At 39.0% G+C, this 15355-nt stretch overlaps 1 protein-coding gene across 1 annotated transcript in view; it reads right to left on the bottom strand.

Annotated features, from left to right (window-relative positions):
• LOC104081981 (versican core protein-like) overlaps positions 1–14162 on the bottom strand; it is a gene marked incomplete at its 5' end in the record, with an annotated part of 97125 nt that extends 82963 nt beyond the window's left edge. Inside the window, 3 exon segments of the mRNA XM_009584917.1 lie at positions 1275–1402; positions 1516–1690; positions 13793–14162. Coding sequence (XP_009583212.1) covers positions 1275–1402; positions 1516–1690; positions 13793–14162 — 673 coding nt within the window.
• Between the last annotated feature and the right edge of the window lie 1193 nt (positions 14163–15355).

Here is a 15355-nt window from a genome sequence, read left to right as displayed (position 1 = left end):
GCTCAGAGCCATGGCTGATTTATTGTTCTGCTGACTTCAAGAGCACTAAACTAAATGCATATCAGTCAAGGATCAGCCCAAAAGATATTTGATTAGGAACTATAAGTGTTTTTTTAGAAAGAAACAGTGAAACTGGTATGGAATAAAAACCTGTCAAGACAGAAGCAGTGTGACACACTCAGACCACAGCAGTAAATGGAAAATGTACTTTGGTCCTGGTTGCAAAGTATTTCTGTACCAGAATGAAGTTCCCATGTGCATAACCAGCATAAAGCCAAAAAAAATAGGCTACAGGACAGGAAAGGCTATTTCTGCATTTATATTTTAAGTATATGCATTTAACTAGTCACAGTAAAGTCTAAGCATAAAGATATCTGGTGTCTGGAACATATCCTTAAGCCCACTGAAAGGATATAGTTAAATTCACTTCCAGAAGAGAGATTATAAGAAACAATTACAACATCACACCTGTAATATGGAGATTTGTGCATATTAGAACTGCCCAATCATAGAAAAATTTGCCATATTTTTCTTTTTACCATCAAACTCTTTGTTGAATAAAGACCGATCATAGAGCCTAACCATGGGTCACAAGGTACCATGGGATTCACGATATGATCCATGGTTCATAGTCACTATGTGGCAGAATCATAATCACTCTGCTGCATTAGAGCTGTTTAAATAGCAGCTTTTGCAAAGACAATAGTTGTACTATGGAATTGCAAAGAATTTTACTAAAGAAGATCCAGATTCCTCACTGGAAAGTTTTTGTTTTTTTGTTTCTTTTTGATGCTGAGATGCCCCTTTTTTAAAAAGATATTATTAAACTTGGATTGCAATTAAATATCTGTCTGATTTTTTGCCATGGATACATAAAACCCTTAATTATATACTTTATAAACTATAATACAGTTAGCACATATAGTATATCCATCTTTATATATATATAGTTTCTCAAACATTAAATGCATTTCTTTGAAAATCCTTTTATAACATTCAAAAAATAAGATGCTTCAACAGCAACTTTTGTGAGATCTACTGCACTAACTATAGCAGCTTTAAACCTGACTGCCTCTTTGTAGACTCCACATTCGCCTTTAATTAAGGCCTGCTAGACCACAAACTATAGGTTCACTTCATTCAGCAATTCTCTTCAGATTCAAAACAGCCCAAACTTATTTTACACAGAATTTCTTATTTCTTTGCCTTTCCACATTAGAATCTCCAGTAATTTTTAAATTTTGCAGTGCAGAGTAAATATGGACCTATCTTACCTTCCATGTGTTCCACATAGCAATACACATCATAAGTTTCATTAGGAAAACGGCGCCCATATGTTCTGACTCCTTTCTTTCCCATTTTATCTCCAAAGCAGCCAATTCTTGGATGTCTAATTGGATACCTGAAATGCAGCATGCTCATATTTATTATTATAGTAAGTCAGCATTTTAAGTCTGTACAGGCTAAGCATATTAATTTTGGGAAACTTGTCAAGGGGCCTTTTAAATGTCTCACCTAACAGTCTGGTCAGACAACCAGCCAGCATCACATTGTTCAAATCCATCTTCATAGGCTGCTTTCAGTTGTTCTGGGCTTGCTATGACAGCACCGTTGTCCAGACACGTCTGCTGAGCTTGTGTAAAATTCAGAGTATACCTGCTGGTTGCTGCACGATAGTGAAATACAACACCTGAAAAGACAAAAACCACGCATTAGTGGCACATTTTGCACTGTTTCTGCAACCATCATCATACTGTAACTTTACCTAGGTATTGTTACAATGCTGAAAACAGATGGGTATAATAAAAATAGCAAAAGGCTAAGAGATATGCTATCATATAAATGATGCCCCACCCTCTAGTGGCTGCTACCAGTAATTATATAACACCTCATATTAATAATATGTGGTGAAATTATATTCACTGTACACACAGAAAAAAGTAATTAAACCATATATACATTTGCACTACTGTATTACAGAAAAACATGATCAAAAGGGAGAATGAATGCTAAAATACGTCAATGATATCACATAGTTACCCAGACTCTTCCAGGTCCTAGTGCTGGTCAGCTAATTGCATGGCAGGCAAGGTTGCTTATGCTAACAGCGCTACCTGACATGTTGGCTTATTGGCCTACATGACACATCCAATTGCGAGTCAAACTGCGTGACCAGACAAAACTAAGCACATCTAGTCCTTGGAAAAAGTGGGCTTAAAAATAAACTTTCCGAAGCAGCCAGCTGCAGTAACTGCATGCAGAAGTGCCAATAGTGAATGGGGGATCCCTTGAGTGCTTGAAGTGTGCTAGCTGCAGTGAGACACTGGTGACCAATGGGGACACCAAAAAAATTGTGCTTTTGATGCAGATTTGATAATCGGTGATAGCCCTGATGTCTGTTTCTATGCACCAAAGCTTACCACAAAAATACCATTTATAAATATACGGCTGTTGGTCAATCTTTCATAACCATCTTTTCCTGCACACACTACAAATGATACAGACAAAACAAAGCTTGCTTTTATTTGGGGCCTTTCTGGTTCTGGAAAGAATCTTGACAATTTCAAAAGTTACTTGAGCACGTCAGACGTTTGGAGAGGGAGGCCTAGAGTTAAGATGGTTTTGGTTAAGACGGGATCTGTCTAGAAGCCACATTCTCTTTTCTATATACACATAATTCCCACTGAATTTGGCAACAGCTGCACATGCACACCTAAAACAAACCATAAAGGGCACCAACTCTGAAGGGATAGAAAACCGATATTCCACCTTGCAAAGTCACTTCCCCCCTATTGCCAGTGTCTTTTCCAGTTTAGCATCAAAAGGATGTCTCCTGATGATCTCTGAAAAATAACATTCAGCCTCACTTATTGCACGCTAAAATCTTCAGAAGCAATGAAACACCATAAAATATCCACTACACAGAATGGCTACAAAGCAAGAAAAATAAACCCTAAAACGTTCCTTTTCTCTGATGATTTTATTGGAGTATTTCATGATGTGGAAATAACATACTGTAATACAGTTTGGGAAAATGGTGGCATTGTAGCAATAATGAATTTAACAATAAGTCTTTGTTATTAGAACATTGTTGAAAGATGGAAGAAGTCTGCTAATGTACAAGTAAATAGAAATATGAGTAACTTAGTAAAATGTTGATTCAAGAGGTTCCAACATATTTAGAAATACTTTTCCTCGCACAGACAAATTTTGCCACTTATCAAAGGTCTGGATATGGCCCATAAATAGAAAATACACATTTTTCTTCTTGTCGTGATTCACTAAGAAGGTTTCTGAAATTAAAATAGAATACATTATCCGAAAACTACTCACAGGTAGGTTAAACCTCAATCATCAGACACCAATTGTATCAAAGCTACTGGCAGAGAAACAGGAAATAGAAGAGGAAATGCTGGGAATCCCCATATTTCATCATTTAATATGGAGTCACACACCAGCTGCAGCCACTAACTGGAAGTTTACAGACCAGTAGAGTCCCCATAAAATGCCTTTTCAGAACTACTGATAGAACCCATCACGAACAGTGCTTCTTCCAAGCAACGGTGTAATTTCAGCTTCAAATGGACCCAAGCGTTGTTTGGCAACAGCGACAAGTGAAGAATACACCCTGAAAAATTATGGCTATGTTTATATTACTAAATTAAATATTCCAGGTGCCTGCAATTCAGTCATCAAGACTGTTAAATTGTTAGATTAGTTCACTGCATTATTTGGCCAAGGCCCCGTAATACCCTTCCAGACAATTTCTGGGCAGACGTCAGGAGCTAGCAAAGACCAGGGACAACTTCTAATGGGCATCTTCATCCTGTGCTGGGAGCCAAAGGAGCATAACAGCATGGATGGGGGCCACGCCGCTCCAGACAGCCTCAGTGCTAAAGCACAGCCTCAAGCACATTTTCTTGTTAATGTGAACTGTCTGTACCAGGAGAGATTGAAAGGGAATGTCAGAGAGGCGGCTTTACTAGCTCCTGTATTCCTGCACTTTCTCTGTTATAGGGCATCCTCCATTGCCTGCTCAGGGCAAATTTACATACCATTTACACTGCCTTAAGATGTGCAAAACTTTATTTATACATATATGTGTATATTTATAGATATGTGCGTGTGAGTGCATATTTTGGCTTTGTGTACCCTAAACAACACAGTCCTTTACCCCATGTCCAACACAGAACACTACCTCACAACATAAAAAGCAACTAATCACGTTTGGAATTTAAAAGCTTAAAATAACAAAAATATGATTTGGAGATTTTTTCTTTTTAAGCTGTGGTATGCATTAAAATATTTGTTTTAATATATTCAGAATTCAGTAACATTGGTTGACACTGTGTGCAAGTTACCTGCTGGTATAAATGAGCATTACTATTTTCAGTGGTACAGTAGTAAATAAAAACATGAATTCAAGTGACCTGCTTGCTGTTCTGGGTGTAGAAATAAGAAATGGGCAAATTTTACAGAGCTCACAGCAGAAGCAGATAAAACATTTACCCTGAATCATAAGTATGAACCCGTAATAATATTTACAAGCTGGGCATCTGACTTTACTGCATGTAACTGTTGAATATACACAATCATTTTAAACCTTTTTTTTTGGTAGCATTGGTGTTTCTATAGCATGCAATATTTGACACCGACTATACAACTCGGGGCCAAACCAGAAATGCCCAAGTATGTGAAGCAATTTGTTCATTTGATTTGTTGTTTTAATCTTAATTAAAATGTATTTTATATGAATTTAGGTTGATTGCTTCTTTTTTTGTTGTGTTTTGGGGTTTTTTTGCAAGATGGTTTAACTGATGCTATGTGACTTCAACTGGGCACAAGAGCACTGCTTCTCAGTACAACCACAAAAAGCTTCATTAACTTAGCAGGAGATGGCAACATATTTCTCTGAACTTGTATTTTTTTAAATCTTCCTACTGCTTAAATATATGAGTGCATTCTCCATGACCAGCTATCTCGCCTCTCATTTCTTCCATGTTGGAAGCAACCACTGCCCTTCCCAGGTGACACACTTTTGGGATCCCTTGATACCTGAATAAGGCAGGACTAAAGAGTTAATATCACTGGCAATTTAAAGTAGCTTTTGCAGTGCTAAGAAGAGCCTTTGGTCATTTGTAAATCCTGGAAAGGAACTTGGAGAATGCTTTGTTCTCCTCACCCTTATCCAAAAGGTAAACTTCACCTATTCTTAGAGTTGAAGGCTCTTCCATTTCCAGTGAGGAGCTAATGACATAAAAGAGCCTCCAAGATGAATGGGAAGGAGGACATCAGTATGTATAAGCCTGTGCAACAGCTGCAATAATTAGAAGACCCCCTGGGGCTAAGAAGATTAAAGTGCAGGACTTTCATTGTTTCAGTTAGACAGAAAGAGAGGGGCAAAATCCATTGTCCGAGTTTTTGCACTTTAAAACATTTGTAAAGGATTTTTTTCCCTTCGTCTATTCCCTCTCTGAAAGAAGAGGCAAGAGAGGAGTTGTCCTAGAAACAAATAAAGCAACTGGAAAACAGACTACAGCGGTATAATGTTGTCACTGAACATCTGGCAAACAAAATCAGTGTAATTACAGGAAGGAGTAGCAGCATCTGCAAGAAAGAGCACTCGCAGGAAAGTAATTTGTAACATCCAAAATTCACTTCTGTCTGAGCAAGAAAGAATGTCATTTATCTCTGTCTTAGACCAGAAAACAAAAACGTAAAGTATTTAACTTTTAACAAACTAGGGCTTCCACGGGTAAGAGCCTGGTTCTGTGGCTTCACACCTTTGGGTTGCAACCTTGCTTTAATACTTGCCAGGGTATCGTGCAGCAAAACCTCATGGAACTGCAGGGGAAGGGCTCCTGGTATGGCTAATAAATTACAGTTCACTTTCACTAGTGAGCTCACACTGCTGCAACATGCACTCTTGGAGTCACATAAAGCCTGCCTTTCAGAAGCTGTCTCACACAGCGAAGTATATCTAAAGAGAAAAGATTATGATGGTAGTGGTTGTTATTCTGTTAATTTTTATGTTCAAACCTTAGTCACTATGGTGCAGACCCCTGAAATAATCCCCAACCCACTGCCAAAGCTACCACACAGCTTGGTGATCCTCCTTGCCTTTAATGCAGAAGACAATTTACATTACAAATACATGCCAAAATAGAGGTTACAGGACCAAGCACTGTATGAAAGGAAGGAATAGGGCAGCATTTTCAGCTTCCTGCATGAATAATTCATTTGTGATCCTCATTCGAGGTTTTGCACCCATCTTCTGACCCCTGTCTTCAGATTTGGCAACCTGAGAGGAACAGGCTTGCCTTATATCAGCAGGAGCTCCCTTGCCAAAAGCCTCAGGGAACTTCTCATCGTGGGGAGAAAAAGTGCATACCAACTCAGAGCAAGTGCATACCAACTCAGAGCAACCTCTGCTCTGTCAGCGCCAGCGCCTCCTGCTCCCCAGGGACAGAGACTTCTTGCAATAACTCGCACGTTGCTCCTCCGTGCAAAATCTTCGTGTCCATTCTCACAGAGCAACGCAGTTGTGTGCAGGTGTATGCAAGCTCATCTGACCTAGTTGGTCCAGATAAGGAAAGCAATTGGTGCTGAGCTTCTTTTTTTCAGGGGGGGGACTTCCTTACTACATCTGTGTTAATCTCTGAATACAGAGTGGGATCACCTGCCTCATCTCATTATCTGTGCACAGCAACTTACTAGGTCACACAAGTGTTCACTGAGGCCAAGGCACTGCTACTTAAATTAAAATCACTTAAAAAAAAAAATACACAGCCTCTCAGAACTGTCCTTATACTGGGGGATGACCAACATCCTAAAACCAGTTTGTTTTTTTTTTAATACTGGCCTCTGCTCTACCATCCTGCATGTGAAGGCATGTCATGCGCTGCCTGGGCTCAGAGCTCTCCCACTGAAGGTCCTCCATTCAGCCTGATGCAGAAACCCCCCCATCGGCTGCCATATTCCCAGTCCCTACATGAGGGACACGGCACCTTAATCAGAACATTTGCTTCGCTGTTCCTGACATGCATTGCACGTAGACCCTGTGTCTTTCTCACCCAGAAATAAATTTACCTCTCCCATCCTTTGATGGCTGCTACCCATTGTGCTCTTTCCTTCCCAGCTACAGAAGCCGGAGATTCCTTGGGATCCATGATGCAGGAGGGTAAAACACAAGCTTAAAAATGCAGCAGCCCATGTTAATTTAGTTAGCGAGGAAGCACGGAAGTTCAACATCAAGAGGTGGTAAGGTTTCAAGACAGATAAGTCTAAAAGATTAAACAAAAGCATCTCTTCAAATGCCATACTTAAGAGATAATGAAGGGGAGTTCTGGCTGTAGCGAGAATAAATCAATTAGGTTGTCAACACACAATCTCTCAGGGCTAACAGCACAATTGAGTGGCAGCGTTCCCACATTGGAAACAACTCCCATGTATTATCATTATAATGCCTGCAAGAAAGAAGAGTTTGCATAAAAATGAAAATGTGAATTACCATCTACTCTGCTTCCCTAATTGCTGCTTCTTTCCATTAACAAGGTCAGTATTTTAAGCCTAGGATTTTCTTTACTGGCTTTTTGGGGGGGGAAAAAAAAAAAAAAAAACCAAACCACAAAAAACCACAAAACTAAAAAGACTAAAAAAGGCTCTCAGACTTGCAGCAGAATCAAACGGAAACTACCAAACTGAGGCCTATGAAAACAGTGGTCTCCCAAAACATCAGTAAGAAAAGGATAAAGTGCTCTCAAAAATACTCACCGACAAGATATGAAAAAAGAGCAACAAAACTGGAAAGATCCCATTTGCCACTTTAATCCCTTTAAATCCAATCATCTCCAAGGAGGATAACAAAAAATCAGCTCAAATGAGTGGTTTGTTCAGATTTTTTCTTTTTGATTACACTTGGCCATACATGTTATTTTTAATTGCCCAATATCATAGCACCATAAAAAACGAGAATTTAATTAAATATTCAATTATGTTCCAGAATGAAGAGTACTGTTACATTGCACTTCTAGGTCAGCTTTTCACAAGGTATCTCAAAACTATTTTATACAAGTGGACTTTGTTATAACTAGAGAGAGGGAATAAATGTGGACATAGAGAGGTACAGCAATACTTCTATAAAATCCTTTCTGGGATTCATCTCACCAAAGTGTGCTTTGCCTAAAGGTTAGAAGTCTAGTCTAAACTAGTCATGTAAATCTCTCTAATTGGTGACCAGGGATATGGACTGCCAGAGAGCTCATCTCACCCAGACTCTCATCAGAGAGGAGCTGCATGTTTAGCTTAGACTAGGCACGCGACCTTAAATTGTCGAAGGTGAAATAAATCCTACCCTGACTTCAGGTTTCCTGATTTCAGACTTGGCATCCAAGTCAAGGTTGTGAAATTGCGTTTAGTAAACTATTAGCAGGCAAGTGAACACTTGGGGATGATCTTCAGAAGGCATTACCTGGTGGTCGTCAGCCTCCACCTTGTTCCTAAATGCCTCTACTGGTGAAAACCCACCGGTGTCCAAAAGCAGCTTAAAGTGGGAAGCTCAGTGTTAGCTATTGAGAAAGGAAAACCATCTCTCTTAAGCAACTGAAGGCTCCTGAGACCTGACATCTTCAGACAACAGTGGCAAGGAAATGACTAAGCATGAAGACAAAATAACATTAAGTATTCAAAAACTGTGAGGCCAAGGACTCCTAATGTGAGACAGTTTGTCTTGGTGGCTTAATAACATCAAGAAGGGTCAGAAGAAAAGCTCAAAACACTGTAGAAAAATGAAATTACAAGAGCTGACAAAGGAAGAGTTGCTCAAGAGAAAAAGGGAAAATTTCAGAGGGACGTGCAGAGAAGGCAGAGGAGACAACATGTGGAAGGAAAAATGAATGTGGATGACTTGTTCTGCATATTTCATTTCTTGTAAGAAGTTGAAGCATCCAACACTGTAAGACTGCTAGATCCATTTTGAACATAAAACATCCCTGTTTGAGAGGTCGATGTAATTATAGCAGCAACCAGAGCGTAAGGAAAGCATTTCCCACAATTAGTAACAGGAAAGGAGGTATCTAGTGTGACAAAACTGCCCCTCTGCGCGAGCCTGCAGACCTGTCGGCACTGGTGCTGTCTGTCCCCTGCCTCAAGGACGGCTCTGCGTTGCGATTAACGAGCTGGGCAGGCATCTGGCTGCCCCAAAACTTCCTGTATGGGCTAAAATTAAGTGTTCACTCCTCTCTCTTATACTTTCACCAGCTGTAAAATGAAAATAGTAACATATAGGGTACAGTTCAATCTAACCCCACTGATCTTAGAGATGAAATATGCAAAGCACCTTATAATCCGTGTGAATGGGAGCTCTTGCTTGATTTCAGGATTAATAAAGGCATGTAGCACAGCACGTAACATGGTTACGTGCAATACCAAAGGAACTAGATTAAGTGACCCAGCATGTCCTTCCAGTCCTACATTGCTGTGACTTTCCCAGAGCAGATCCCCAGGACTGTACACACAACCGAGTCACCCCGGTTAGTAACATGAACACAACCACTCTTATACCCCTAGTAAAAACAAGGCAGTTCAGACTTAGCTTTAAGCCAAGCAGTTTAAACGGAGTTCAAATCAAATTATTTCACCTCTATCACAAGTTAATGATGCACATACAGGTAAGCACTGCTCAGTGGATACAAGATACCATGTTAAGCCAGGTTCTTGATGTCTCTGAGTTCCTAGTGAACAGAATATAAGCAGCTAAGCTACTTGATACCCAAGTAGTTGGTATAGGTTGTGCCTATACCAAAGCAAAGAAAAAGCACAGAATTATGGCAGTTTCCAAAATCCTGCCATTCTTTAGGAAAATTTTATCTGTCAAATATGGACATAGTAGAAATATGCAACGTAGGTGGGTGATTAAACATGTATATCTTCCTTGTGAATAATAACTAACAACCAGCTGTGGTTAGGTGTTGGCTTAACCAGGAGTCCAGCTGTGGATACTAAAAATGTACATATGTTCAAAAAGCAAATGGCAAAAAAAAAAAAAAAAATCTGTGCAGGATTGTCTAACCTAAAGCCATCACCTCTGCTTCAGGAAGTCCATGGATGACAAGTCTCTGACAGCAATAGAGTGCGTAGGAAAAACAGTTACATTTGCCCTTTGGTATCAGCTATTCCTGCTTTCATTGGAACAAGACATTGGGACAGACATGTCTTTTGTCTGAAATGGTACAGACATGAGTTTGGTTTCGGCCTAATTTGCGAGGAGGGTAAATTAACAGTTGATTATGTTAAAAACAAAATCATCTACTCAGACGCTATATAAATAATCCTATGGCAAAGTAGGATTCGATGCTGAAGCATTTTGAGTCACAGCACTGAAATACAGGTTTGTCATAGTCAGAGAAGGCAGTTTTGTATTTACATCCCATCTTCTTGGTAAAGCTAGTATTTATACTGTTGTTACTAACATATAAATCTGAATTTTCTGAACTTCAGAAGTTCTTTTGACATCTAAAAATAGCAAATTCACTGGATATTTACATACAAATTATCAGATTTGTCTGTTGTGATAGCTACACAGAAGAAAAAATAGATGCACAATTGTACACATCTTTTGTAGACAGTCTTGATCTTGAGAATCAGGCAAAACAAAAATTAGGCATTAAAAGTTTTACCGTTTACTTTCAATGACTAATAGCAACTGTTCAGCTTGTACAGCTTAACCTGGGAAAAACTATATGCTACAAAGAAAATTATTCTTTCTTAGAAATCCCATTTTTCATTCATAATACATTCCATCACTGGTAAAATACATTCATTTGATGCACAATGGGTTCAATAGCAGTTTTATATTCCTAACATACCTAAGTGAAAGGATAGAAATAGCAATTACAGTAATTTTTTTCTTATTCAAGTTAGCTCTCCCAGTTAACTATTATCTTACTTGCAAAGGTTCATTTGAAAAACAAACAGCACAGCTCTCTTAAGCTTATCCACCTGGCTTCATTGATGCTGGAATGTGCTTTTTGTTTAAAAGTTTCAAATGAGGGAATGTCCATAAAACAATTAGAAATCCTGAAAATATCTAGAACTCAAGTCCTGCATTTGTTTAAAAATACCCAAACAAACAAGCATGCAAACCCCATAAAGTTATCATAGTAACAAAAGAGCAATTTCACCTACTTCAGCAGAACGATGCAGATAAGCTTTGGCCTACTTCATCTGGACATTTCTGAGAAATTTGTTAAATTAGACTTAACATAAAGGTGTTGGCACTTAAAAAAACAGATGAATGTTGTTTCCTGAAGCGTTAGTAACATTTCTTCCCACACCTAAATTGTCCCACACAGGGAATTTTGCAGAAGCTTCCTATCTTTAATAAAATGACTCTGCTTCATTTAGTGTTAAGCTACATGATCAAGCAAGTACTACCTGAGCCAGAGTTACCACTTTTTCTGCATACTTTTAATCCACTGAAAAGCTAAAGCAACACATGCCTGCTCAGAGAAAGAGTGCTACACAAATGCATTTTATGTTTCACTTGTGATGAGCATAAAATGTGCAGAATAGCAAAGCTGGTGATAATTTTACCAGGACTTCATGGGTCGCCCTGCAAGCACCAGGCCCAGCTCCACCCGGGAGAGCTGACCAAAGCACAGTGCTGAACCATGCTAGCCGTCAGCTCTGAAGTTACCGCAATTAACGTGGAAACATCTCCCCACAACAGGCTAACGACAGGCAGTGAAGAATGCACAAAGAGAGTGTACAGAAGATCACGTCCCTCCAGTTGTTATCACTTTGGGGTGCAGATTCAAAAAGACTACATAATGGAATTAAATTACATTTGGGATTAATAGTTTTCTGTTCTTTTTTTTTAAATAAAAGCTGAAATCACAAAAAAACCCCATAAAGCCTTACTGAAATGAGGGCAGAAGATTCGAGGCAGCAACATTCACATGAAATCCTTATGAGTCCAATAAATGGCATTTGTTTACTTAATGTAGCAAATGGAGAATGGAGTGCACAAATGACAACCTAACAATGCTATTTTCCATTTGGGTCAAGGTCTGGCTTTTTCCCCTCCTGAAATTTTGACATTAAAGCAATCATGGAAAAGAACAGTTGCAGAAAGAAAACGGAGTGTGTGAAATTTTCTTTCAGTTAAAAAAAAAATCTGATCATTTCATCTCATTGCAGTGTTTTGCAGGAGCACTAACTACAGAAGCTAAAATATTGCCATAAATCGTCAGATATTTTATTGTAGTAAGCATCTGCTGCTCCTGGATATAGATATGTAGTCAAGGGAGCACTTGAAAAGGAATAAGGAATGCCAGGTACACTAGTTACTGTAAAGTAATGTTCAAACCAGGATTTCTTTTGCTTTTGCCATTAGGACTAAACAGTTTATGAAGTTATACAGACATTAATGGTTACACTGATTTATTGTATTTCCAAATTAAGACCACACCTCCAAAACCTTTCATTGAATCAATGCCAAAAGACTGTTCAAGTTAGGTTAAGCATATTGGAAGAACAATGCCGTATGAAGATCGCAAAAAAAATCTTAGCCAAAGCCATAATTTGCAGCAGCAGATATTAATGTTTGTTTGGGGATTCAGTCATTTGAGTAAATACTGAACTTTCAAAAAACACCTAAGTGCAAAGGAGTGCAAGGCAGAGTCCAAACTGAGGCTCACGCAAGCTGGTACATCCACACAGCACAGTGTTGTTCTAAGCACGCAGAGTAATTTGGGCCCAGAATTTCCATTTACATGGCACAGAGCCTGGGCTAATATGTCCTGCCTTTCAGCACAGTTTGTTAGCTCAGGCTCAGCGCCAAACTGACAGGGCTATACAGCACCAGGCTCTAGAGCAGTCTCTACATTGTACTTACCATGCTGTATAAGCAGGCTCTTAGCAGAAAAACACCTATAGATCAGATGTTCCTTTTGCCACTTACATGCTTTTGAAAGTCCTGTCTCTTCTCTCTCTTTACATGTACAATTCTTCCCCTCAAAGTTTTGGAGGCTATTTTCTTATAGTGATGGCAAGCAAACTCTTAGCCCTGGATCCTCCATATGGAAGAACATTAGCAGCCACCTCCCTAATTGTTTTCCTGCAGCTTCTGCCAGATGGGTTGCCTCCTACCTATCCAACCTTTATTAATTGTGACAAAAAAAACTCTTCTTTTGTGCTTGATGTTCCTATCATAGAAAGAGTGGCTCCCGGTTTTGTTGGCATTATGGTTTTGTACATCAAGTGGCAAGACAGGCCAACCACAACTCCACCAAGGCAGTTGCTTCTTTTCAACCTACACAAAAAGTTAAAAAGAAACTGCTTCTGCCTGTCAAGTCTGTCTTCTGATAAGGACACTGACATTTTCAGACACATGTATTAGTACAATATGTATCATGTTTCAAAACACCTGGTTTAAGAAAACTTTAGAGGTATCTCCTGAAAAAAAAAAAAAGTGAAAGAAGGAGCTTGTCTTGCAAAGGATATAAACCCAATCAAAGTATCACACTACTTTGGGAATAAGAGAACAGCATTTTTTCCAGGAATTAAGAGTAGCCTCCCCAAAGATGTAAGTGAGAAATGAGAGAGCCACGGATTGGAAAAGATTCATAAGAATAAATAAAATACAGAAAGAGAATGGGAAGAGTGAACAGTTAAGGAAGGGCAAATTGCTAAAGATACTCCTTTAAATGCTCTCAGTTATATATTAATTACTAACTTTTAGTGTTTTAACTGGAATCACTGTTGACTACAAATGAAATAGATAAATCCTTACCCTCAACAGCCAGTGATACAATGCCTTGTGTGTCTTCAACTCCGTACATAACATCACAGCGATACACCCCTGCATCACTTGCACGCAGCTTAGAGAAAGTCAGCGAAGCGTCACCGGTCTCCTCTGAATGGGTCGGAACAGACACTCTGTCTTTGTAGCTTTGACCTATTTTGATATTGCCATTTTGGGCCACCAGGACTGTGGTTTCTTTTGCATCTTTTCCACTTTTATCCAGTTCGACCTTTGACCATTTGATTCGAAGATACTCAGCTGCATAGCTGGAGGCTATGGTGGGTGTGGTTGAAAAGAAGCATGGCAGGACTGAAGTTCCAGAGAGGGATCCCTTTACCAGGGTTTTTTTTTCTGCTTTAACTAGAGAAAGGGGAGAGGCAGGGAGAAAAGGGAGAAATCACATTAGTCAACAGTGAAATGGGAAACAGATACATTTTCATTGTTATTTAATGATTCACAGACGTGCAAGACCTGAAATCCATGAACTTTAGCTGATTTGTAACAGGACTGATTAGTATAAGCTAAAAAAGAGCTTGTACCGATATCCTAGGCTGCTAATGGAGCCCTCTTCTGTTTGGACAAATTTAATTCACTGCTCTCTGACTTATTTTCTCCATTTCTTATAGTCACCAAGTTATTGACCTTCTTCAGAATCTGTTTTGAAATTTTAGATGACAGATGAACTGTAAGAGCTATGGTTTTTTACTTCGTATGAGGAAGACTACTCTGAGGGAAAGATGGTGAGTTACCTCGCATCTATTGCTGGCCAAAAGCATGCATACAGGGGAGCTACTGATGTTTACACCTTGCCTTACCTCGTTTGCTCCTGTCCTAAGAGTAAAACATAGTCCATGACTTTGCATATATGACATCTCTTATTCGGTTATTCTTTCAAGGGTTAACTCTCTTTATTGCATACGTGCTGAAACAAAAGCCTTTCCAGTGAGATTCTCTCAAATAGTCATTCTTTTAAAATTATTTTCTTGTAGCCTCGAGGACTTTAACACATTGCAGAAATAAAGTATTTCAGGATGTTAAAGCAAAGAAGGAAGTAAAGTGCACAGAAAGTCCCTACTTGGCTCAGACTTGACATGATAGGACCTTTATCATTTTTTATGACATCTCCAGCTGCAAACACTTTACAGTGAAATGCTTCCATCTGACAATATCCTGAGGGGAAAGTTGACTACTGTTCATCCAACCTGCACACAGCAATTGTCTGAAGGGAGGATTTCTGTTAGATTTACTTTTTGTATGTGATGTTATTTCATCATACATGGCTTAATGAAGATTAAAAGCTGATGCACAACACTATCTATCGTACCTCTTTCAGTGTCCTGCACTCTAACATTTTTTGAAAGGTGGAACATGCTGATCATTAATTTGAAGTGAGCTAGGATTCATAAAGTTTAGAAATACAATAACTTCAAATACTAGCCACCAACAGTGTGATACATGACATAGGAGATACCAGCACATGAAAATTATCTAGCTATTTATCTATCATCAAAACTATCATGTCTCCATAAAGAGTAGAAGACTGGGGCGGGG

The sequence above is a fragment of the Fulmarus glacialis genome, unplaced genomic scaffold (assembly GCF_000690835.1).
Source record: "Fulmarus glacialis isolate BGI_N327 unplaced genomic scaffold, ASM69083v1 scaffold5149, whole genome shotgun sequence".
NCBI lineage: Eukaryota > Metazoa > Chordata > Aves > Procellariiformes > Procellariidae > Fulmarus > Fulmarus glacialis.
This window is presented reverse-complemented; position numbering and strand designations above follow the sequence as displayed.